Consider the following 27,223-nt stretch of genomic DNA (forward strand, 5'->3'; position numbering starts at 1 on the left):
CGCGATTATATGACGGCAACTGAAATCGATGCGTGTCGCAGGATCTTTGCCACCAGCTCGCTCGAACTCCTGCGAGCGGCAGTTTGGATTCCGGGGGGAGAATTTACACTTTGTATCATTCAAACATCTGGGTGTTCGCGCTTTCCTCATTACTCCTGGTTTAATGTGATATATACCCTTTCAAAAGGCCACACTCTCTCCATCCATCATGAGCAGCCAAGGTTGTTCAACCCGTTCTGATTACAGCAGTCAAGCTCGTGTTTTTGGAGAAAGAAAAGTGCAGCACTTGAGTGATAGAGCGGCGCAGTTCACGTGAATCCACGGAGCGTTTATTTACCGCCGCGTAATGAAATGTTGCGAAAATAATCCCTCAGTCAAGACAATGACCCAGGTGCATTTCTACACGGCTGCTTCGTGATTTCGGTGTTCAAAGCGATCCTTTTGTTGTTCTCTGAAAAGCATCGGGATGTACCCCATCAAAAAAAAACAAAAAAAACGTGTGCTCTGTCAAAAAGGCAGACGGCTCTTTGAGGGACATTTTTCCCGTTACTTTCTTCTCGTATGAGCGCGATTATGTGAGTAAATTGGGGGCAGAGCCAGGCGGATTGCAAAAAAAATTGGCACCGCGCTCCTGCAGCCTCCCCGAGAAATTTCAAAGTAATCACGACCGATCTGTTATAATTACAGCTGTGATATCTGTCTGTGACTTCATAACAGTCTCTTTATACATTCATTGCCGTGCAGATCTGTGACGGTGGGAGAGCGCTCGCAAAAATAAATACAATCTCGCCCATGGCCTAATAATCAGAGTCGCGCTTCTTTTTTCAAACATCAAAGATAGTTATGGTCTTCAAACAGCGTCTTGATTTTGCAAGTACATATTTAATTAGTCCTAGTTACAGACTTTGAAATAGGTTAACTCTCTGCAGGTGGGTTTTTTCGTATGTTTCTCTGTTTGGCTCGTTTTCATCGACACAATTTTAATTTAAAATTATTACCAACCCACACATAATTAACCTCTCTTTATTTTAGTTGCTCTTACTTTATCTGACTGTTTGTGAAACAACGGATGAGCCCCGCTGCTCTGATGATTACCTGCTTGAGGTCTATGGAGGAACACTTCCTTTGCTAACAAATGATTTAATGAACAATCATTTTGTTTTTGTTTTTTACATATTGAAGAACACTTCATTTTGGGAACTCGAATAAACCAAAAACATTTGGACCGTACGGAGCGGATTCAAAAAGATTTATAAGAAAGTAAAAGAACACGAGAGAGATGGCGTACTTCATGTGAGAGAAATCTGCAGAGTTCTCTTCTTCTCCATTCCTCAGAGGTCGTGGCCTTTCCTCTGTTGTGCCTGTGGGCCACACTGAATTCTGAAAGGAAGAAGTGAATCAAAATGCCTCAGAATGTTCCCACTGTACAAAACTGGAAGCTACATATTGATTTATCCAATGTGATTTACATTTGAGGTTTCTAACAGCAGGTATGATAAAGATGTAGTCCCAAAATATGTTTTTAAAATGAACCTGAAAATTATGATTCTCGTCAGATTAGATCCACTCATCTACTGCTTCCGTTCCTGCTGTCATATCAGGAGTGTTATTTTTCAGCACAGCACGTTTAATGTAGAATTAATTAACTCTGTAAAGCACGTAAACTTGTTTACAAATCTTCAGCATTTTAACATGAAAAGCACGTGCTGAATGAGCATCAATCAAAATCAAATGAGAACAAAACACATCATGACCTCAGCGATTACTACCTCGGAAACATGGGTGGACCCAGCGGCCGAGGCTGTGGGGGAAATCGGAACTAGCTGAAATCTCGATTGGCCCTTAAAGTTCCGCTATTTGCCTCGGGGCGCGTCATTGACAGAATTTTAAAAGAATCAATGATATGTTGATGGAGAGCATTAATGTCTGCCACCTGAAGTCTTGCTCACCCGGAGTTGATTTGCTGTTGGAGAGGTTTTTGTGGTTGTTAACATGCACAAAAAGTTTCCAGAAGGCAATTAAATGTCTAATAGTCAAAACTAAAGGATGCCCTCCGTGTGGCCTCTGCTTTAGAAAACCCCTGAAGATGGCATTGGGACCCGATCCCTGATTGTCTGATTGTATCACATGGTCTCAGAAGTTAAAATTTCCAATTTTCTGATCACGTTAAGGAGCTCTCATCCATGTTGACTTCAAAGTTAAACATGAGTAGTACTGTAACTGACAAACCAATCCAACCTCATGGTGACACAAATGCCCCAAAAAACAGATTCCGATTGATTGTTGTTATCATATTTTACAGCCTTCATACCCAAGGCAAAAGGTACAGGCCTGGAGTTCTGGGGCTGAATGCTCAGTTCTGAGAGCATATTTTCTGTAAAGCAAGCTGTTTTGACCTTGCATTTCTGATCTTGTGCTGCCTTGGTCATATGGAGTTTGGCCGTTGGTTCTTTTATCCAATTTGTTATGACAGCAGGTCAGCAGTGGTCAGAGTACAGCTTGTAGCCGCGCCTGCTCGGGGCAAGTGAAAGCACTTTCATCGAAATTAGCAGATTTTTCTTTGGGAGATACGGACCTAAACAACCTGGCGTTGCAGCTTACTGGGTGTGTGGGCAGGCAGGTACTGGCACCTGTGTGTGTGTGTTTGCAGGTTTGTATCCATGGACACACAATTGGGGTTATCTGTGAGGAAATAATGGACGGAGCATTCACAAGGTGAATTAATATCACTTCAAAGGTTAAACAGTTTCCATGGTTCACATCCCCTTAATTTTACTGCAGTGCCACCTCCAGGGCAGATTCACCAGTTTCACATCAGTTTGAGTGGAAGGTCTCCATGACTGCTGGGTGGATTGCCTTGAAATACGGCTACACACATTTGTGTCCCCCTCATGATGAATTGTAATAATTTTGATGACTGATCTGAAAACTGAAATGAGTAAATACTTTGATTATTGACCCAAAACCTGAAAAACGAAATATCTTCATGTCAACGTCAGGATTTTGCGTTGAGTGCTAATAGCAAATGTTAGCAAAATACCATAACGATGCTCAGATGTTACCATAGTTGACAAACGAAAAGCACTGAGACCACGGTGCCCTTAGGCCTCAGCAGAGTTTTGTTTTGGGGTCCCGACAGGACTTCGGGTGGCCGGCCTCTTTCTACGTGGATCGTCGTTGTTCCCAGTTTTTGCAGTGTGTCCTGCAACACTGGCAGCAGTCAGCCCACATTGACAGTTTCCAGCCAAATGAGCATGTTGAATCTGTGGCAGAGCCAGCCGGGGAGAGAATGCACTCTGAATTGCTGTTCAGCTGAGCAAGAGAAGAGAAATGTGAAAATGAAGAGGAATCACCTTGACCCGGTCATGGTAGCTTCAACGATTTCCCCCATTAAGTGCAGTATCATTTTTTTTTTTTTTTTTTTCGCCATTTGCTCATTTTCATCAGACATAGTTTTGATTAAAAATGGCTTTACTAGGGAAAGTGGTGTAAATATGCTGCTTTTTCATGACAACAGTATCCGCTGTCTTCCGGTTTTCCCTTTTTCGAATTACAAATATGGACGACCTTCACCTGGTGGTATGCACGTGCAGAACATACATGCAGGTCGGCCGTCAGCTGTGGACTTTGCGGTGCGTTCGAGTGCAGCTTTTTAAGCGAGGCACAAGTGTCGTGAGACGACGCGACGGTCGGGTTTCCTCGCCGCTCGTTCTTTGATGTTGCTTTCATGTGTCTGGGCCCTCGCAGTTAGCGGTGTGTAATATCTCAACTCTGAACATTTCATGTCAGAGCTCACAGCTCAGCTTCTAAGTGGAAGTTGCTGATTTAGTTTTATCTTTGGTTTTGCTCCGTCGGTGATTAACTTCGCACTCATGAGGCTTCTGCAAAGCTGTACAGTCATTAGTGTCTCAGATCAAAACCGAAATGATGAAATGAGTTACTTTCTGCAATCAACCTTACTCATACCGCCTGTACTAGGAGGCTCCTGATGGTTTTCTGTTCCAGTTCCAGCTGCCATACATGACATTCTGTTGACATGATGACATTGTGTTCTTTCTGAAAGAAATAGTAGTCCATTTTAATGTCAATGACACACCTGGTTCTGAATAATTCACACTGAAGGTAGGGGATGTTTTTCATTTTTTTAGCCAAATAAAATGTATTATTCTGAGATTCTAAAACAGTAATTCAGCTCATCAGTCTTGTCTGACTTGTTTGACTTTGCCGAGCTGTTTAGATGAAGGATGCCGTGCACACCTCTGTTCTATAAAACACAGTGTTCTCAGCCTAAAGTCTGCGCTGTTTTGCCAAATGCCAGACGAATGAAACACACGCGCTGTAAGCCTGCTTTTTAATACATAGAGCGCTCCCTCTGTTATGCTGAGTGCAGAACCGCGGGTCGAGGAGTCGACACAAGCATCTGCGAAGGACGCTTCACATGGAAGTGTTCCGCTAAACACATTTAAGTCTCTGGTAGTGGAATAACTTTGTATAGGCTGCGAGTCAAAGCACTGCCAAATGCGGTATCAGTTCAAAGAGCTGTGCCTTTGGGCAAATGTTCTACAACAATACCTCAGAATGCCTGCAGAGTGCCGGGTTGTTCTTTGTTGATTGAACATCCTTTGGCTCGTCGGGTTTTGCCTCACTTCAGCTTGCCATGCTGCCTTTGACATATCTGTTGTTTTTTTATTTTTTCTTTTCTTTTTTCCCTCCTGTACATTATGTGTTTGGTTCGTACATGAAAAAAAGAAAGTCACAGGAGCTCAAAGGCTGTAAGAGGGAGATAGGAGAGAAGAAAGTCCAGCGTTCAGAGTCTTATTAAAGATTCCGCACCGTTCCTGCCGCCTGGACCGGCACCGTCGCTGTGTATTGTGCATCGTGTTATCATCTTAAAGCGGCCCGGAATGCAAACATGCCCAGAGATATTCTAATCAATGAGGTGTTAGGTTTTCATATAAACACAGTTTAAAAAGCTGCACTCATGATCGAGGTCGGTGATATTCTTTATTATCACACTGCTCGCACACCCCCACTTTTTTCCGCCCTCGGTACTGAACGCATCCTCTATTGGAACAGTATGGCCATTTCTTGTACCACTTTGTGCTTGATTCATTACAAAGTATATCTCTCTGTCATGATGGGGCTATTAAGGAAAACATCTGTCAGCCGCGTAGAAGGAGCACGCATCTGTCCCAGGTGACAATCAAGGTTTTTGTCTGGATGTTTTTTTCGCTTTCTCTCGTTTTTCTCATTCTCTCTCTCCTTCTCCATCAATTCACTCTCACTTTGGTTTAGACGGTGTCGGCATGGTCGAGGGATTCCTTACATAGCAAAAGCACAGAGGGACATAATGAATTAAATTTGCTGCTCACTCCCTCTCTGTTCTTCTGCCCCTCTCTGTCTCTCTGCTCGTCATTATTCCGGTTGCATCATCAGCCTTAAGCAAAGTACGCACCCATATAATGTTGCTGTATTTTAATAGTCAGATTAATTGACTAATCCTTCTAATTCTCCTGTACCACATTCTAGGCTGAACTCCACTGTTAACACAGTGTATACTTACATTGTTGTGCTCTTGTTTTCCCTATGATTTCCTGCAGGGAGTTTGGGAGATGGAAGGTGAACAACCTGGCTGTGGAAAGGAGAGATTTCTTGGAGTCTCCGTTACCTCTGACTCCTGAGTTCATCAGGAACATCCGACTCCTGGGCCGCAGACCCACCACCCAGATGATCACTGACAATCTGATCAGGAAGTATGGGACTCACTTCCTGTTGTCAGCCACACTGGGAGGTAAACACAAACAAAGACGACGTTTGACTGCAGGTTGATGACATTGTTAAGATATTATAGTGGTACACATTAACCCGTATACACCAACTAATTGAACCTTTTGAAAAAAATTGGACTGGAGACTCCACCGTGTTTGTTCGCCAAGCCGCTCACCCTTTTAGTTTTTCACTTCAAGCTATGCGGTCCGTCTCAGCAAGTGGGCAATTTCCAATAACAAAGGAGACACGTTCAAAAATCAGAGTATTCTCTGGAACGGTGGGGTTTTTTTTATTTCAAACAGATTCAGACAAAAGCAGTGTTTTTCCTTCTCAGTAGGCAACAGTCCATTTTGTTGGATAAAACGGTTACCAGCGCTGGCAGATTTTACGATTAATTCTGGGAGTTGGTTGAAATCTCTCTTCGGTTGATTCTCTATTGTTTCAGCTGATCTGATTGAAAACGAGGACCCTGCAACAAGGGCCACAACGATGATGATCATGCTGAGTCATTTCAGCAGTAATGTAAAAAAAAAGTGATTAGGTATCAAATCAAATCAGTTTTGTTCAAATAGTCCAAAATCACAATCACATTGCCTCACTGGACTTTACAATCTGTACAGTGAATGACATCCTCTGTTCTTAGACCTTCAGTTGGAGTTTACAAAGTTTACAAATTGCATCGACAGAAACTCTGATGCAAGTTCTTATATAGGTAAAGTCAGCATGCTCACCGCCTGGTGAGTGATGTCAAAGAAAGTATTCCAGCGTAGAGCTAATTCACCCAAGTGTTATTTTACAGTAATAGGAGGAAAAACATGCTTTAAGGAACGAGGCTTTAGTAAAATATGCAATTTGTGTTGATAAAAGCTTTTAGAATTTGCTCTCACGGGAATTGCATATGGAAAAACACAATAACTCAGTCACAGTAAGTAACTGAATAACACATCACAACAAAATAATAATTCCGGTGGCAGCACAGGATCACTCTTCAGAGATTTATGTATCCATGTAAAAGCCTGTGTACTGTGACTCCCAATCACAATTACTTCATTTTTGGTTTTCTGCGCTGTGATGAATGGACAAGCATTAATGGTCCTCTGAGTGAAGGAAAAAAAGAAGAAAAAAAAATATTTACTTCAGATGCCGGAGAGAGGCCCGGGCAGGTCTTGCAAAGCAGATTTGCTTTTACAGAGCAACACTTGTCAATTACTTCAGACCTGACTCGTAGCTTAGGAGAGGTCGCTGTTGTGAGTGGCTGTATGTGCTGCAGCCCTACCAGCTGCCTGAGCTGATGCAGCCCCTCGCTCTGGCTCTCAGCCAGCACTTAGTGGTATGAAGAGAGGAGAATGAGGAGTTTGCATTGGATTGTTGCCAGAGATATGCCTCTGTGGTTCTGAATGGATTGCCTCTGTGTTCAGAAACATATGGACTTAGTGAAATTAATAAATAGATTGCGATATTAAGAGGGTGCCCTTCAGCAGCGGAGGAAGACAGGCGGTGGGCAGAGAAACGGCCCTGAAGCATTAACACTGCATTATGATGAGGAATATGATGTGCAGTGTCTTGGGGACTCTCAGGCGGCAGAGAGAGTGCGCTGCACCGTGGCCCCTAGGCTTGTGAAGTGCTGATCGCTTATGATCAGCGGCCACTGATACGCGCTGACGTGGTTAATCCTAACTGTGGTCAAGTGTCTTTGTGCTTCAGAGACCCCCGTATGGCTGCTTCCGTGCTCTCAACCCCCCCCCCGAATATTTAGCGAATGTGTCTCTCCTGGAGCAGGGCAGGTGGCAAAACGCTAGATCGGTTAATTGGATTAATGTAAAACAAAAGAGCTTTTATCCGCCACGAAAACAGCGGCAAATGCAGGCACTCAAACTTCATTAACGGAGAATCCGAGAGAAACGAACAGACACTAGCTGGCACAATCTTTTGATGAAGTGATTTGTGGGAGAGTGCGATGCATAAACGCCCCAGCGTGAGTGCTTAGCACCAAAGATAGAGGCACCAAACACCCCAAAATCACTTAAACACTTAAGATATTACCTCTTTGATTTTATGTCTGAGAAGCGGACCTCAGCCTTCGAGAAGCTTAAAGTGGGATTACACTTGGAAGCCCTTAATGGCGATAGATTTTGTGCGCACCCTATCCCCTTTAATTATTTCTGTTAATAATTGTGATGTCTCTGTGCAGGAGAAGAGGCCTTAACGATATTTGTGGACAAGAGGAAACTGAGTAAGAAAGCAGAAGTGAGCGATTACTCGGGTAACTCCTCCACTGTGACTCTGGAAGCTCTGCACCAGCTGGCCGCCTCCTACTTCATTGACAGGGAGAGCACCCTGCGCAAGCTGCACCACATCCAGATCGCCTCCACTGCCATCAAGGTAACGCCCTCGTATCTCTATTGTTGTGTCCTCGAGGCACATTGTCAGACAAGCGCACTGATTGTCAAGTATGTCATCTTTCTTCAGTCGGTATCAGATTAAGTAACAGTGAGCCGTCTGCCCTGTTTCTTTGGCAGCCTTTTTGTTGTCGCTTTTCCTACAGTATCTGTAAAAACAAAATGTCTTAAACTGTTGTGTAGCCGAGACTAAGCCGAGCGAAAATCATCTAAAAAAACTCAAACAAGCTGTTTTCTTCAGCAGCAGAGAGCTCTGCTAAGACTTGAATCCCTAAAATTAGACCTTGCTCTCCCTTCTCTCCTTTTTTTTTTTTTTTTTTGTTTTGTTTGTTCCTTTGTTATGAAGCATCAGACTGGCTTTGATTGTAAACATGAGCTTTTTTTCCAAAATCACAGTACATGATTTCAGGGTTTTAGGATTTAAGGTTTACCTCGTACTGCCATCTGGAGCTGCTATAAAATGGGATGCTGCCCGGAGAAGCTTCTTGTAAAAGCCCCTCTTTGACTGAAAGCAGAGCGTGTTTACCGAAACTGGAATTGATGTGATATCCTCTCCTTCAATAACTTCATCCCGTTTCCGTGGGAAACTTTCAAATACATGATGTCTTAGGCTGTTTCAGATGGGTAAAGGGCAGACCTCACAAGGAACCTTTGTGGACATAATGACAGCGTTGAAAGATTCAAGGGACTGTTACTGTTTTTGTAAAAAGCAATTGAGCAAGTGAGTGGGGTTGATCACTCTGCAAAAAGAGGTCCTGTTTATGTGAGTCTACGGGGAATAGTCATTTTTGATGTTTCGCTGGTGTCTGTACCAAATAAGCACGATCCCTCACCCAATCAGTGCGCTTCTTCAAAACCACAGAGAAGTTAAAACTGAACGTTTCGTTTAGGTTCAATTTTCAGTTTCTCTCTTGTCACAACACTGCAAAACCTCAATCTCACTCGGTGTCTTTGTCTAATTTCCACACAAACTGTCTCATCACACCTAATATAAGATACAATCGCCCGGAAATTATAATTTCAGTGTGCTACGTTGGACTTAATTTTAGACAATTTTCCCTTGTTCCACTGGCAGATACATTCACTCATCACAAGGAAGAAACGCCGTGTATTCCTTGTTTTTCCCTCATTGTTCGTGTATCATTTTTCTGTGCTCCGGTTAGGGTTTTCTCACAAAAAAAATCTCTGGTTAAGGTGAGAAAAACATCCATGATTGGGCTTAATAATGTTTTGGTTGGCTCGATCACGGATGGAGATGGTCTCAAACTTCCTGTGAAAAATAGCCATAGACAAAAAAAAAAATAATATCCTCAGACGTCCTTACAAATACGCATCCACTGCTGCGACGAGGACAGCGGGCGGCAATTTGGCGGCCTTGTCGGCTGTAATGACACCACCTCCGTCCCCCTCCACCTCCCGATGTGAAAGTCAACTATCTAGCACATACAGTAATGTGAACCCTGTTTTTTTAAACATGTCAACCCCGGACCTATCTGGGGTAAACATTTACTGCTAATATTGTATCCTGGGGAGTGGGCTGGCCTGGAGACTATGGTTCGTAGGCAGAGACAGCTCTGTAGCACCATAATGCTTCAGTTACAATGGCACATTGTTACACAGTTTACCTTTATCAAAACATCACAGCAGATTTGAATGTTGCACCATAATTCAGTTTTGGATTAATTGTTTAGATCACATTCAGAGACAATAAGAACATTACATATAGGCCTATTGCATAGATTCATCGCATAATAAGAAAGAAAGTCAAACACATTAGAGATACTGTGCTAAATTAATATCGAGTCTCTAAATAGATAAGTACGTTTGAAAAGATGTAAACTCATTTCCCACTTGATCTCTTCGTACCCGTTAATCTCTATGTAAAGTGCACACGCTGTTCATCAGAAACAATCACAGATTCCGATTTTTAATCGCAAGTGCAAATTTCCCTGCCGCCTCCAGTTGAGGCGCGCAAATTAGAAAAGCCGCGTCTTCAAATGTCATACGTGTAGTTGTCGGTGCGATTTCCTGTGACAACACAGTGATTGACGGTGAAGTGGAAAACGATGCTTTTTATCAGCCTGCCTGCGGTGAGATACGATCTCGAGCCGCCGCGAGCACATCGAGGCTGGAGGAAGCTCTGTGATGTGCACATATGGCGAGGGGAAGATAAATGAATCTTGTGAAACACAGCTCGTGACAGGTTCCTGCCTCCGGTTGTCACCTTCAGGTAGCGTGGGGTTAATAGGGCTGCGGAGAGGCGGATGACCCTCCTTTCTGCTTTTTTTATTCCTCTGAACACAGTGGTAGTCGGCCTGTGAAGTGTGGCTTTCTCGGCTATAGCAGAACATGAATCAGACTCCCTGCACTTCTATCAAAGCTCTGTCCTCGCACTACATTGTGTTCAGGGAGGGCTGGGTATTTCTTTCGCTGCTAAGGTGGGCACATCAGAGGTGCAGAGGCAGATGCTTTTGTGTGTTTCATTTCTTGGGAATTAGGGTTTTTTCTGTAGCTACAGAAAAGGAAGAGAGTGTGCTTTCACGCTCCAGAGGCAGTCAGCGGGCGTAACTGACAGGTAGGAAGTGGAAAGAGGAGAGGCTCACCTCCATCACTGGTAGAAAGTGAGTCAAAGGAGTGACACATTCTTCCACACATGCGCATCATTTGCCACAGGGCGTTGACCCACGCAGCAGTGGAACAGATACAACTCCTCTGCATGAATTTGTAATCGAGTGACTTGAGGAATGAATGGAAAAAAGGGCTGGCGAGGCAAAGCCCCCCCCCCGCTGTCTGCATGCAAAGGGGAAATTGAAGCTCATTTTGGAGGAAAAGCTTGTTACTGTTGTGCTATGCTGGGGGTTTGGTGTGGAGTCTGTGATCATATCAGCTTGCTTCTACAATAAGTAATGACTCGAGTTGTTCAAGAGCATTCTTGTCGCGTTGGGGAGTTTTCCTAGACTGACCTAATGGCGATATCCCCAACTGACTCAGGCCATATTTGTGATTGCTGTCAGCTTGTTCATCAATGCCTGCAGACAGACTTGGGGGAGGAAACTGCAGGGACGTCTGGCTTCATATTTTCATCTTGTCGACAGCCTCACGGTCGTATAGTGTTCTCATTATGGCAGAGAAAATACTTTTTTGTGTTCCCTGACTCAATCGATTGTTGCCCGGACTATCGAGGAGCAGATAGACGGCTAACTCGATCATCTACGATCACAGTCAAGACAAACTTCATTTTCACAGCATTTTTCTGGCATCAGGGCGCCGAATGGTAACATGAAAAAGTAGTCTTAGACTACCGAGCAATATGTTTTAGACAGAAAGACACAAAGTTGGTAAATCAAGTATCCACATACTGACACACTCATAAATCCATGAGTAATGGCTCGAAGCTGCATTGAACACTGAATCAAGCGAGTATGTGACGTGGCGATAACCAGCTCGTAATATATATCATGCTTATTGCTCTTATCAAACCTCGGCAAACAAGAATCGACATGACGTGAGTTATAATTTACACCTTGTCCATTAACATTTCTACCCAAATTTGACAGTTATAATTCGTGTTTGTTCGTGTTAGAGTATTTATTAGCCGCAAACAGCCAGATTTGTCTTCCCTACATTGACCGTAAGCTAGCAAGCAGCGGTGTGGATCTGTGTGTTTGAATTCAGTTCAACCGCTCACTTAACTCAGCACTCACCAGCCATTGGACCACTGCTGCAGTCAGGTTGTTAAACAGGAGTGAAGACAAATCCATATTGTATATCCCAATAGTTAAAAAATCCAATCCAATGTGAATTTGGGTGTTTATTCCCGCAGAAGGGAATCAACATCTAGTTGTATTTGCAAATATATATATAATACTGCCCTCTAGTGGCCAACAATCATTCAAAGCAGCTTTTAGGGGGGGAAAAAAAGGTTCTGCCTTCCTTTAGAAGAGGTTAAAGTTGGAGCACATCTCAGCTCCTCTGGCAGACTTCTTCAGTAACCAAGAGCGTACATTGTAAACATTTGCGTGCCAGGCTGCATTAAAGGTTTGTTGCTATTCAGAAATCCGCTATATAATAATAACTTTGCTGTGGCTATGATCATAGCCTCGTCATGTGCTTCTCTTCCTCCCACGCTGCTGTTTGAATGAGTCGGTGAAATACCTGAACCAAAAGTTCACATCATGAAATAAGAATGAAAATATACCGATGAAAGACAAAAAAAACCCCCTCCCACAGCGCACCAGCCTTCGCTTCATTCCCTCATATAGCCATGTGTCAAGATACAGGTGGCCAATAATGTCCTATTAAGTATTTTTAATATACCAGAATGCATCTACAGTGAATAGCAGCTGCTATGTGAAGCGGAAATTGAATACTCTGCTCATCAGTCAATGTGTAGCCATATGGCATATCATATGGCATATCAAATAATTCCTTATATGGATTCAATATTCATGTGGTGTGAAACACAGCATTGTATCTCATTTCCTCACGTTCATATCAGGATTAAAATCCCTCATGAGGGAAACAAGGGATTTATAATGTGATATAAATATTATAGTCGAAGAATTGCACTGAAATTATCTTCATTTTCCTTTTCCCATTCAGAGGGGATATTTATTCTTCCGCTCACAAACCCCTTTCTTCTGGATTAGGCTTTTGATTAAAGAGCCCCACACTGGGTTTTCACTTCCCTGCAGCACCGGCCTCAATATGAGTTCCCAAGCCCTTCAGCCCTCTATGATTGTGTTACTGATCGACTGACCCTCATTGTCTCGCCTCATCCATCTGTCACTTTACACCAACTGTCCTCTGACAAGCCTGACCAGGACAAATCGGCAAACAAAATGTGGTGTCCCCGAACCACAAAGAGAGAAAAATGAGAATCTGTTACATGCTCCCTGCCGTGCCACAGCAAGGGAAAGGAGAGTGCTGAAATAAGAGCTCCTCTTGCAAATGAAGTGAAAAAGGATGCTTTGCTGGAGCTGCTTTGTGGCAAAGGTCAATCGAAACATCTTCAATCAGTGACTGGACCGAAGGAAAGAAAGAAAGGTTTTAGCATTCTAGCAGAAAAATGAGTGCAGCAAAGTACTCTGACAGCATTTAAAACAGACTCTAAATGAGCTTACCCCACTTTCTTTCTGTTTCTTTCACATTCACAAGTACAATCGATTATGTAGAAACTGCTTTAACAGAGCAGAGACAGGCTTTTATGTTACACAAGGCACATTTAATTGGCTTCCCTCTAATTTTATATCTGTAATTCAGAAGTACCCTTCAAGTAGATTTTTCTTTGTGTGTGTGTGTGTGTGTGTGTGTGCCTGTGTGTGTGTGTGTTCTAAAATGGATGCTACGGAGAATTTATGAGTTGTTTTTTTTTTTATTTTTTTTTTATTTGTTGTTGCCCAGGTGACAGAAACCAGAACAGGTCCTCTTGGATGCAGTAACTATGACAACCTTGACTCCGTTAGCTCCGTGCTGGTACAGAGCCCTGAAAATAAAGTCCAGCTGCAAGGTTTGTCTGAATTCAACTACTTTTACTATGATTGTAATGTTACGTTCATTTGAGGATCAAACAGTGTTCTATATGGCATACGCCAAGGTATACAAAAAAAAAAAATGGCACACAAATATACAGTTTTACAGTTTTTATTAAGTGCGTTACAAGCTCAGCCAGCCTACGCTTTTTCACTGTCACTCCCAGAGTTTACAGTTTGATGACGGCACTAAACCCAGCTTCTTTTTACAGGCTTGCAGGTGATCCTTCCGGACTACTTGAGGGAAAGTTTTGTGCAGGCTGCTCTCAGCTACATAGCCTGCAATGGAGAGGGCGAATTTGGCTGCAAGGACAATGACTGCTGGTGCAACTGTGACCCCAAGTTCCCCGAGTGCAACTGCCCTTATATGGACATCCAAGCCATGGAGGAGAGCCTGGAGAGGATCACGGAGACGTGGGAGATCTTCTATAAGGAGTTTGAGGAATCAGGTAGCGAAAGCCCCCGTGGAAAATAATGAATTCTCTCTTCCTTTTCACATCGCATACCTCATCTTAATGCGGGGAAATCAAACTTTAAGCGCATAAATCATTCACATGAGAGGGAGTTAGGGTGAATTCCGGTGTTTAATCTGCACCGTTAAATCTGACTGAGGATCCTGTATGTATGTTCCTCCCTTTTTTCTGATTTATAGGTGAACTATAATAGCTGGCTGTGAATCCTGCGCCGTGGCACACTATCTGCATAAAGCAAATTAACAAGGCGACAGCACCGGGTTAAAAAAAAAAATCAACAGCTTTCGGCTCAGGTAGTTTACAATATGTCGGGAGCAGATTAATCAGCTATAAAACCCATTTATTGCGAGTCCGGCTTTTCATATCACCGGGGAAACAGAGTTTGAGTGGAAGCTCCTAGCATAATGTTTGGTTATTATTGCTGTGCTCAGTCACCCTGCCTTGGTGATTATTACTCAGGTGAAATCAAAATGGATGTCTTTTTTTATTTTTTTTTCCACTCCTCAGATCTGGCTGAAATATCCCTAAGTGCAATTACTTTCAAAGTTTATGTTTTAATAGCTGGGTGTGAAGTGAGGGCAGGAGCGTGCTCAGAATGCCGACACGCACAATTGTCATAAATGTGTCCTTCAGCAAGGGATACGCACATCTCTATTGCGCTGTTTTATCAGCAGAGGAAGAGGCCAGGACAAACTGCTAATGGAGATGGAGGTCATACTTTTCCCTGGAACCACTATATATAAGAATAAACATAATTTACTTATTTATTTCATGTCACTGACTGTAAAACAGCTCGTGGATGGAGCCACTGTGACCTCACCCGCAGGTTTCCTGAAGGGCCAGAATTAAGCTCATAGTCTGCCTTTTGAAACACACCTATTGAGCTGAAAGCGATCAAGGCTAAGAAGCTATCTGTGTTCACACATAAAGACAAGCAAATTATGCCATATTTTTCACATTCATTTTGCAGGTGGTTTATTCTCCCTAAAAAGTCAGAGCACCTTCAGAAAAAACAACAACTATATGCCCATCTCAGCTCCGAGATCTATTCCCCCAGAAGCTCTCGGCTCTGCCAGCGGCTTGTCTGCCAACCAACACAAACAGGGTCGCTCCCGGCATCTGTCCCTCCATTGTTCATTCGATTAATCACACAACAAGCCACATCATTGTCCAATGATTGCTTTAAAAGTTCTAACAAACTGCTCACGGCTGGCTGTCACTCAAAGCGGCCATGCCCGTAATTGTGCATAACTTTTGGCCTTAATGTCATTTAACTGAGTGAGTTTTATTAAAAATTCATCCCCCATGTACAGTGGTCGTGAATGGAGACATTAGCTATTAACCCTTTAGGCGCCGGGTTTTATTTTAAAAAATACTAGATTTTGACATCTAAACTTCAGAAGGCTCTGGCTTGAATGTAGTTTGAGATAGAGACAAAGTGTAAATGAGACAAATATTGAGAATGACCTAAAGTTTATGAAGGGAGTAATTTTTCCCATCTAATTTGCATATTATGACGTCATATGGTGGCGGCCATATTGGATTATGTAATTTCCATGAAATACCTGGTTTTTTGAAAGAGAGTTGAACTTATTTCATCGGATTCATCCCCTCCATCCATTTGTTATGTTGTCCACACATCAAATGAACAGGGAAAAAGTAAATTGTAAGCCAACAGTCGTAAACTAGAACTATTAGTACACCACAAAACTAATTTAAACAGTACGCGTTCTTTTTACCCACCATTCCCCCCCATTGGAGGACACTTTTTTTTCTTCCCTTTTTCTTGTTTTCTCTTCTCTTCTTCTTTATTATTATTATTATTATTATTATTATTATATGATAATAATAACAGTAGGCGTCTTTTAGCTGCAGAGGCCTTATCTGTGCCCATCTATCCAGATAAAAGTTTGTAATATTTGTAGAGTGTGGAGCCTCTCATTGCAAGGCATAGAGACAATAAGAACTATATATATATATATATATATATATATATATATATATATATATATATATATATATATATATATATATATATATGTATGTATATATCTATATATATATATATATATATATATATATATATATATATATATATATATATATATATATATATATAAAATATAAAAATCATTTTCGTACCAGGCTTTGAATATGATTATCTTTGTTGTAAAGTTAAGCATTTTTACATGCTGTCTTGTGTGAACTGACTCGCTTTTGGAGCCATTCTCAACAGGCCACTCCGGGTACTGCAGCTTTTGGTACTTCAGCATTGGCCTCGGTTTTTTTTGCCTCCAGGATACCGCTAGTTTTACGTATGTTGATACACAGAATATAGTGGCCATTATGGTGGACAGTAATAAAGTCAGGATGATCATTGTGACAAAAGTTATCATAGTTTTTCAAAATAAAAGGTTTTGAATTCATGTAGAGATATCCACAAAACACACACAGATGAAATAGGTTGGTGTAAATTAGCGCATAAAGGAGGTTCACCTTTCAGAGAATAAATATGATGATCACAATAGTGATACTGTGATTAGCAGCAGTAGTACAGATTGCTGCAGCTGTAATACTTTATCGGGGATTCTATATTTAGCCTTTTTAATCAATATACAGTGTCATGTTCGGAATAATTATGATTCCTTGGCATAGTTTAATCCGTGTTGATGTGCCAGTGTTTGGAGTAAATATTTTGCCTTCTGCTTTCAAAGTAGACCGTTTCTCTTTAATTTTTTTTATTTACCATCTTTATTGCAATTCTGGATGATTTTCATTCCCTTTTTGCCTCACTGAATGTAGTCAAAAATGTGGAGGTGACTTTTTAAAGCACCAAATGCCGTGCCCCAATTCAGATATTCCAATGCCTGCATTTCTAGCTGAAATAAAATCAGGCTGCCAAGGTCTAAACAATTTCAAAGGCTCCTTCAAATACAACCGAGCCATCTCGGGCGGCCTCAATTCCTCAAACTGGAGGACATGACTGGTGCACCCTCTGTGTTTTACAGTATCCCACAATCCAGTGCGCGCTGGTCGATTGTTTAATGGAGCGTCGCGCTTATGCTTGTCAAGTCATAAAGACAAGAAATATCACCTGACCATATCATGTTTGTGATGTACTTTGTTTAAAGTGGTCATTATTGACCATAAATATATGATATGATCTGGACCCATGAACAAGTCACTGATGGATGTTAATAAGCGCAAATATAAATGTCTTCTTGTTAGCAGTCAAGACATCTTGTCAACACAGGCCACATAGCTATATTTATTAGTGTTGAGATGCCAGTTGTCCATCATGTGTTGAAGTGAAACGCCACAACTCCACTGTAATCTAGTATCACCAGACCCAGGAGCTATCCAGCAAAGTAGCATAATTACACACATCACGTGGCTATTGGGAAAACAAACTGAGAGAAATGGGTTGGTTACCTCACGGAGAAGATGGAGGTGTGCAGACTGTCGCCTGCAGCCCCTCATGTGATGCCCGGGCCACATCAAGTGAGCGAGCAGCGCGTGACGGATGCGGCGCCGCTACTGCTTGCCCTATCTTTCAACACGGGCTTTGCTTTTGAAAGTGATCGATAATGATGATTTTCCGTTATCCACGTTAAGCAAGACAGAGAGAGGCGGGATTACAACAAAAAAGAAAAATCTGCTTTTCACCTGGTATGATGAAAAAAAAGGCAAGATCCCAGACACTACCCACACAGGCTTTGGCTGCTTTAACCTTTTTGCAATCGGCTGCCGAAACGAAAAGCAAGAGGTTCCACACCACAGACGAGCTGCCATCGCGGGCAATGTGGCCCAGGCGTAACACCTCACTGTGGCTGCTCCTTCTTGTTCCATTACTCCCTGTAATATTTCAAGCGATCAGCTGTTAACCAGTGTTGAAAACGCACATTTTTTTTTTGATGGACGATAGCGGCCAGTGCTAAGCTCACTGACAAATCACATTGTACTTCCTGTGACTAATTCATAATATGAGTCAGCTCTTGTTATAGCAGTGCACAGATACGCACTGTCTTGTAAAATGTCCTGTGTAATTGGTGACACCGGTGTTGTCACCAGTGTTAAACAACATTTGTCACGGTCGTGCCTCATGTTTCACAGACTATCGAGGGTGTGAGGTTTTCTCAGTCCTTTAGGAAAATAAACAAAGCCTTGTTTGCGCTGATGTTAAAATGCTACGATAACCCACTCCTCTGTTACAGATGAATTCAAGGCCTTTTATGCGAGGCTGCCCCAGAACTACTTCCTGAACGTGTCAACCATCCAACACTTGTGGTCGATGGACAACTTGTTCCAGTGGCGGTATGAGCAGCTGGAGAACAGCATGCGGGCCCTCTCAAGACGAGCCCAGAGAGTCATTTTCAAGCTCTTCAGTCTCAGTAAAAGATGTCACCGACAGCCCCATGTCCGCCTACCACGAGAACGGTGAGCACAGCTGGCCTGGCGCACGTTTTCATGTTCGTTAACTATGTAAATCTGATAAATATGAACTCTTTTAACAATTTCACAACAATTGAATGGGTTTTAGTCGATTAAAGTGTGACGACGACCTTTTGACATCAGAGCAGAGTCTTCTCTTCATGTACTTTTCTTTCGCTTTCTGTTTGATATCCGCCCTTGTGGTAGATGCAAGGTTGCTGCATTTTTATGCCCGGAGCTGCTGTACATGGAGTCACAGGCTGCAGTGCTCTCCATAGACTAATCCAGGGACGTAGGTGGAAGCTGCCACACTGTGGTGGCATTTCACTTGTAAACCCTCACAACAAACCTTTGGCAAATGCAAAGGATTTCATTTTTTATCTCTTTTGTGTAGCTTTCACCAAGAACATTCTGCTACACAGTGAAATGCCATCTAAACAAGCTTGACATCTACAGAGCAGCACGGTTTTTTCAACCCGTTTTTTTTTATAAACACACATCGTTCCTTCTGAAGAGCACCATAAATGAGCTCGCCTGCCTCGTTTTGCCGTTTTCAGCTGCTCCAACTGTAAACTTCGACTTCACAAGTCACTGCCGCGCTCCATTTTTAACGGGCCTTGTGAATCCGCCATGAAATCATGAAATCCGCATTTCATTTCACCAGATGAAATCCCTCTGAAACCAAATTCTTTGCGTAGGTTTTTATGGCTGTAAGGAAGAAAATTCAACATTTACAGCGGCATATCTGTGTCAGTCTCAGAGGTTTATAGAAATGTATGTTTACCTTACAAAATCAGATGACATTTTGTGTCGATTCCCGGCCCCGTTATAAAATGTTTGCATATTAAGTTACAGCGGTTCTCACCCATTTTGTCAACATTTATCGGAAGTGTCACCATTGTTTTTTTTTTCTAACGTCTGTTTCAGAACCAGTCTCAAATACTGAAATTAGACTGATTGCCACTCTTTCTCATGACTTAGTTGTGTGTTGGTATTTTCTGAATCGCCACCTATGGCTTTGCATCCGGGCTTCATTTGTCACAGATCCTGATGGAACAGGATCCGGGGTCTCTCCGATCAGGACCGGAGCCTGTTTGATTGGACATGACTCCTTTGTCACCATTCAGAATCTGACAATTTAAATGAAATTCTGTGAAAAAAATGTGATGTTATCTAATCTGTCATTCTTCTGTTTCCTATTGAGGTCACTCGTCAATTGCATTTTAAATCTAAATTTCAAAGAAAGTGAGATGGGGAGTTTTAATGCCTTTTGGTATCTACGCATTTGGCATAATGATTACTGTAAGCCCCACAAGCAAGTAGGCATTTGTGTTGTGAAATGGCTTGATTAATACGGCTGAATGTGTTAGTGCGGCACTGTCTACAGTGTTGAAACGGAGCAGAGGGGATCCATCAACAGACGGAAAGCCAGACAGAACATGTCACTGAGTTCCGGTGCAGCCTGCCTGCTTTTTGCAGTTGTAAATAAAATATATTGCCCTACTTCCAATTATCCCCATTGGAGCAATTCACAGACGGAAGGGAAACGACATGGAAGTGAAGGGACACTTTCTAAACGCCTCTCTGCGGATTGAGTGATTGTTTTGAATGCACTGATTGATAAATGGTAGCAGATAATGGTCTATTTGCAAAGCAGCTCGGCGATGTCGAACGGCCTCCGGGCACTGCACATTTTTGATGCGTTCTATTACTTTTCTCTCCCACCGACCTTCATGAACAGTCTGATTTACAAACTGTGCATTATCCCCAACCAAAACATTATACCCTCTTCTGAAAATAGTGACAATGTTATCCTGGTGTGCTCTGAAACGTTGATTTTGTTTGAGTTTGATTGCTTGTTTTGCTCTGTTTTTTTTTTAGTCCACTGTGACTCTTAAGGCGGCTCCAAAAGTGCATCACTGTGTTCTTATCTGCGACGTGCATTGTCAGGGTTCAGTTTAGGCAACTAAAAGTGTTAAATAGGAGAGATCACTGCCTTTGGTCTCCGGTGACAAAGTTGGATGTTTTGTGCAGCCTACACTTTGACCTCCGCCATGACTCTTTTTGAAAGTTATAACATCATTCCTTTGCTGCTGAGAGAGGACAGTCATTATTCATATGCCAGCAAGAGGTCATTTGTCACAGACCTAGGTCACTTTAAATGTCTGTCCGGTGTTCTCATTTCTCCGTTGAGGACAGTCTCTGAGTTTTGGGCCAGCGTTCCATTAGAATCTAACCGACACTGGCAGCCAAACAGCGTTCAGACCCACCGAGCCTCCACGGTAACGGCGGTGATGCTAGACGGCGCACTGTCTCTCTCTCTCGCTTTCTTTCCGACTTTCGTTCTTTTCTCTCTCTCTTGCCGCGTTCACCCCTGTCTTGTTTTCTCCAACACATTGGCAAAAACATACATTAACCACGGATCTATGCAGCCGATCTTCCCACCCCGCTTGCCGGGAAAAAAGGTGTGGGAGCGTCCTCGCCCTCATCCAGTCAGTGTTTATCTATGTTATTACCGTGGCGTCAAATGCGAAGCTTCCCCTTTCATTTCTGTCTTCGCAGAAATCTCCATACTCAGCGGAGAGAGATTGGAAATGGGATGTTTGTCAGTTTGCCTTGGGAGAGAAAAGGGAGCTCTTGAAAAACCCCTCACACTTGCCTTTAACATCCTGTTTGAGGCACTCGAGATAGATGAGAGATATGTGATTGATTTTGCTTCCTGGGGGCTACTTTTCCGCCACGCCGACAATTATGAGCAAATAAGCCAGTCGAAGCAGCAGTCAGCTCGCCTTTTATTAGCCGGGTAATGATAAGACTACACAATACACTTCGTGCTCAAACTTTCGCCATCAGGCGTAATGACGCACATTGTCATTCGGTTGATGATTCAAAGAATTCTGCTTTAATCAGCTTGGGAAACGTCTTCCTAATGCACAGCCCTTTCTCCCCCTCCAAAAAGAAAAAAAAAAAGGTGCCTGATTTTCTTCCGGAGCAGCCGGGCTCTTGTCTAGAGGAGTACTCTCATCTTTGTTTGACAACTAAGAGAGTGCAATTACGATTTGAGTCTAAAGTGTCGAATTGCTTTTTAATGAACTTCTCAAAACAGCCAGTGGATCAGAGCGGTTTCATCTTTACAGTTTCACACTGTTTCAATTACATTAAATCTTACGGGGGGGAAAAAAAAAAAACGCCCAGAAGTTGTGAAGATTGCATATCGTGACACTGGGTCTCGTCTTCCCTTGCGTTCTTCACATTGATTGCCTTTGTAAGCTTCCCTGAGGATTCACGGGGAAATCTGCTGGTCTGCCAATTTTCGCTAAAAAGCACATAAACAGTACCTCTGACAGAAGATAAATGTGAGTTAATAAGAAAGCCTCTGAAAATAAGCACAATTTTGCTCCTTTGGCGAGCCTCTGCTGACAATAGAAACACTATAAATAAGGTAAGTGGACTTGCTTTTCTAGTTTCTGAACCGCTCAAAGCTCTTCACAACACGCGCCGCATTCACCCATTCATTCACACCGTCGTACGGCTGATGGCGGGGGCTGCCGTGCGAGGTGCCCGCCTGCTCATTAGGAGCGTTTGCGGCACATCCTAACCAAAGCAAGGTGTTTTTTTGTGCTCAGTCGCTCACAGATGGAACAGCCTCCGGGAGCAGTCTGGGGGTTCAGCATCTTGCCGACGCTGCTCGAATTAGTGGATGACCCGCTCTACCTCTTACAGGATCTCAGACACAACCGCGCAACCAAAAAAAGGAAAAGCACCACAATTAAACATTTTCTAAGCAACTTTATGTCACTTTTTGCCTCAAAATAACGGCCTCCAAAGCCTTTTGATGGTGCGACGTCTTGTAATAGGGTGAATGGTGTCTCTGTCTCAGCCACTCCAGCCCCCCCATCACTTGTTTTTGCAATCTGTGAGAGGGTAGGATCACAGCGTTACACACATGTTTGCTTCAACATGCAAGTTTTCAATTCAACATCGTCATGACGTCACGAGTTCCGTTTGTGGTCGGCACCTGCATGAAGCCTGACAGGCTTAAGACCTGGGATTTGCATTTACAACAGTGGCTTTGCACTCTGAAACTGTGGGGCGGTGCCATGTTGTGTAAAATGCTGATTCCCACATAATGTTGATTTCAAATCACAATATCCCCATAAATAATTACAAATCAGCTTCAGCATTACACAAAATATCATTTGTGGACCAGAGTTTGCACAATCTCTTTTCATAAGCGGACTTCTGGAAGCACGTTTCATGCATTTGCAGCACAGAGTGAGATTTTTTGTTCCCCCTCTTTTAAAGAAACTCTTTAATGGGAATATTTTCAGTCAGCTCCCTCGGTACTCACGCCTATTATTCAAAAAGTGGACGATAGGCTCAGCAGTGAGATCATATATTCAGTGAACAACCTGACAGACTCAATCATGTCTCCTCTGTGTCTCCTTCATACTAGAGTTAGTCACCGTCACCTACAATGCTTTCTTACAATCTTTACTGTGACTGTTTTGAGAAGGGCATTTTCTGTGTCGACAAGAGAATGCAGGAAACCGAGTTCACAAAGGGGTTTTTCTTCTCAGTTTGGAGTGGAAGAACTTGACAGGCCTGCACAGAGCCATGACCTCGACCTCTCCAACGCCTTTGGGATGAACTGGAATGCCGACTGTGAGCCGGATCACCTCGCATCAGCGCAGGACCTCGCTAAAGCAGCAGCAGCAGCTCAGTGGGAGAGAATCCATGCAGCCAGTTTTCAAAATCAGGAAGCTTGACACCAGAAGAGTGCAGGTTATTGTGGTGGATAAATAGTGGATAGAGAACGACGCATAATGCAATGTTTGGACATCCACATGCTTTTCACCAAGTATTACTTGTGTTACTTCAAAGCTCTAGAGGTTGAGGTGCATACTAGTTTTTTGTCAGGGAATCCAATATGGGTAAAATTCCAGAAATCTCCAGGAAAATCCCTTTATCTTTTTCAAAGACCCTGAGTTCTTCCTTTATTGAAGCTATTATGAATAGAAGCAGAGCGTCAGTGTCTTTTTAATCACTGGGTGTCGCGGGGTTTTCCCAAAAGCCAGCAACTTTATATTCGGCCGGACTCATTCTCCAAACACGGTGTTGCTAGAAGACAATCAGAAGACATTGTGATGTACAGCAGCGTTTTGGAGGAAGAGTTGCAGAGAGCAGGACGGCTGTACATAATCACGCTGGGGAACTCACAGTAAACCTGCAGTCTTGTCTTGGCCAATGCTTTGCTCTGCTGAAGCTGTCGGAGGTGAAATACCTTGCCCGCAGGTAGCGGGTGATGGAAAGAGGGAGCCCCTTCGGTTCATTTCCCATCACTGCTTTTTTCCATTAGTGGTTCTCGATATTCAAATCTGTGATTTTCTGAACTCAGACTTACTTCCCCCTGTCAAGCACACAATGACATTGGGAAACGCAGGAAGGATGCCCCGGATGTAATCCAGCAAACATTTTCAGATTAGCATAATGTTTACCACAATACACCCTCATCAAAGAAAACGCTTTTTATTTATTTGGTTTTCTGAAAGGAAAAGCCAGCGGTGTGTGCTATGCATTTCTTCTTTTTCGGCGCGCACAGAGGATAAGAGGCATAAAGGGATCACAGTGAAGAAAGTGCTACTGACGGGAATCAAACTCGGCCCACATAGGGGAATTATATGTGCGTCTGAGAGTCAGTTACCCTGCGGCTGCAGCGCGCGTCTAATATTCATGTCACAAACTGATCAAAGACAACTTTCTCTTCGTCTCTGTATCTCGCTTTCGCTTCCTTTTCAAACACCGCTGTTTGGGCTCATATTCTTTGCATGTGTAACCTACTGTGATCATGGGGCACTTTAGGGCAACAAAAGCAAGTGAGTGAGTGAAAGTGAGTATCTTACACAGGAAACTCCCGCCAGCTTGACTCAGTAACAGACAGGTTTTTGTGTAAGTGATTTTTACAATCTTGACATCATTATTCTGCTAAAACCAGCTGAAAAAAAACCAGTTGAGATGCAACTCGAGCTCGAAAGTGGAAAATGCATCTTATAGTCTGACTCTGTGGCCTTCATCAGTGATGGAGTTTTCTCTTAAAATGGAAGAATTACAACCACGGTGCAGAAGTTATCTTTACCGTGATAAGGACATTTGTTTTTATGTTCCGCGTGCGCTTTTTTTCTTCCCTGCCTGGCAGTTTAGCTGAGAGGGGTACGTGCCGATGTCGCCCTCAGCTAGTCTGAGCCCTGAAGCCCCGCCCTGCTGGGATGCGACTGTGTGTTATTTCAAACAGTCCCCGCTGCACTACGAGTGGAGTGTCTAGCCGTTCGTTTGTTTTGCCAAAGAGTGTTTTACGCGTCGCATATTCAAACAGCTTCCCACTGAACACTAGACTTTGCCTGAGTCCTCAGTAACACAACCGCCAAATGTGAAGACGCTCAGATGAATGGTTGTTGAGAGAAAACGATTACTGATGGCTGCAGTGCATTGTGGCTTTATCTGTGTGGCTGCCTTAATGGATAATGGATCCGCTAAATGTTTGCTTTTAGTGATCTCTTTGGCATTTCGCAAACCAAACAATGCATGTCCTTTGGTCTCCAGCCGCACACCCACCGAGTGTGAAGGAGAGTGACGGACAGACAAAGGTTCCCTCCTTTATAGTCAGAAAAACAGTATTTTGTAGCGGGTCCAAATGAAATACAGTGATTGAAACAATATGGAAATAATGGTTATGTCATCTAGACATGTCAAGTTAAGTCAAATGCATATCGATAGCAAATTTTAAACAAGTTGACTGAACTAGAACAAAGGAAAATAAGGTCAACACAACAGGGAAAGATCGTGTGTACACTCAGCGCTCAAGACAACATCCCTGAGACATGTAAAGAAGCATCCAAAAAAGAACTTCCACAAAGGTCTTTTGACCCGCAAATTACCTAAACCACGCTTGCTTGAATCCTGTCGGGCCTGTCTGCATACTTTACATTATGCTGATTATGCTTTATAATTTTAACGAGCAAGCTGTCTGCACACCCGGACAGGTGTCCTGGACCCAATAAAGCCGCAACCTATTAAACCAGCTCATCCTATAAGTCCTGTTCAATAATAATTCCCTCTCTGCCACCCTCTTCCCTTTCTTCTATTTTTCCCCTTTCTCCTGTGCAGGCCTCAGTCCTACTGGCTGAGTCATTTCCAGTCTCTCCTGTATTGCTCGGAGAACAACCAGCTCGGCGCGTTCTCCGAGGAGCTCCGCAGCTGCAGCTGTCGATACGAGCACAGCCCCTGTCAGCTGCCACCGCCCTGCTCCGTTGGGGAAGGCTCGCTGTGTGCGGCGTGTGCACCAGACAACCACACCCGCTGTGGGAGCTGCAACCCAGGCTTCGCTCTGATGCAGGGGGCCTGCAGGCCCATGGTGGCAGACTCTACAGAGAACTACCTGGGATTCGAGACGGACCTCCAGGATTTGGAGCTGGGCTACCTGCTGCAGAGAGCTGACCGCAGGCTCGAGGTATTTTTCTTATAGCTTTTGTTTAATCAGTCAGGCTGACCGAGAGCTGAGCTGTCTTTCTCAGCAGTGGCCTAGGGAGGATATACTGACACATGGGAGCTGCTCAGCATTACAAAGTCTTGCCCTTCTGGCTCCCGAGGAATTTTGTAGTTATCCAATGTTTTCCTTGTATTTTTTGCACTATACCATGTTTTAGATGTTCTGTTTGACTGAGGAAACAGGCAGTGTTTGACGAAACCTGGCCCAGCAGTGAGAAGTGAAAAGGAAGAGAAGTGAAGTGAAAACATAATTTTTCGACCCACCACAATAAAAGTTTAATAAATAAGAACAGGTCAGCTCGATGGTTCATTCTCGTAAACGGCAGTCCTGTGGCCTTCCTTAGTGGATGCAGTTGCTCGAAACGACTCCGGGATGACCATGGGATGTTGCTGAAAGCTTTGGAACAACAAGTGAGACTTTATGTTGAGATTTATTTTTCGTCAAAGTGACCTCAACATAGAGAAAATGTCCCTTTCCCTTCCTTTGAACCTTTTCCTACTGTAAATGTTGGCTCTAAAACATAACTGTGCTGCCAAATCGGCCCATGGATATATCAAGAAACAGGAAAACATGTTGCAAGATTGCGCCTCAGTCATTTCATTGAAGGTTGCTCTCTGGACAGCAAAAGAGCTCCTCAGGCTTTCACTTTTTTGGCACAGAACATGAGCATTTATTTGGAGAGCGGCTTCTTAGTGTGTGGGAGAAAAAGTGCTTTTGGGCCCGAGCAGGTCACAATTGTTATAACATCGTTGCCCACGATGCATACTTCAAATGACCACAATATGCCTGTTTGAGCTGGGTACCATTGCTGCATGTCAGTTCCCTTCTGCAAAACCGCCCAAAAAAGCACCACACAAACTGTATACATATTCCACAGCCACTGATTAAAACTCAAACAAAAGATAATATCCACACACTAGCGCACATGTTGTACTTCTGGGTTCCAGGTAAGTTCTATAAACGGACTTTATATATATATTAGTTTTCTAGTGTGTTGGGTTCAATGTCTTGCCCAAGGCATGGCATGTAGACTTTAGAGGCCAGGGATCAAACCACTAACTTCCTATTGGTGGA

The 27,223-nt window shown here is 43.2% G+C and overlaps 1 protein-coding gene across 1 annotated transcript in view; it reads left to right on the forward strand.

Moving 5' to 3' along the window:
* Positions 1-27,223, forward strand: part of LOC115591724 (BMP/retinoic acid-inducible neural-specific protein 3-like) — a 60,597-nt gene that overhangs the window by 29,181 nt on the left and 4,193 nt on the right. The window contains exons 3-8 of the mRNA XM_030433961.1: positions 5,601-5,791; positions 7,961-8,151; positions 13,572-13,677; positions 13,912-14,148; positions 18,387-18,609; positions 25,768-26,110. Coding sequence (XP_030289821.1) covers positions 5,601-5,791; positions 7,961-8,151; positions 13,572-13,677; positions 13,912-14,148; positions 18,387-18,609; positions 25,768-26,110 — 1,291 coding nt within the window. The remainder of the gene's footprint in view (positions 1-5,600; positions 5,792-7,960; positions 8,152-13,571; positions 13,678-13,911; positions 14,149-18,386; positions 18,610-25,767; positions 26,111-27,223) is intronic.

The sequence above is a fragment of the Sparus aurata genome, chromosome 11, assembly GCF_900880675.1.
Source record: "Sparus aurata chromosome 11, fSpaAur1.1, whole genome shotgun sequence".
Taxonomy (NCBI): domain Eukaryota; kingdom Metazoa; phylum Chordata; class Actinopteri; order Spariformes; family Sparidae; genus Sparus; species Sparus aurata.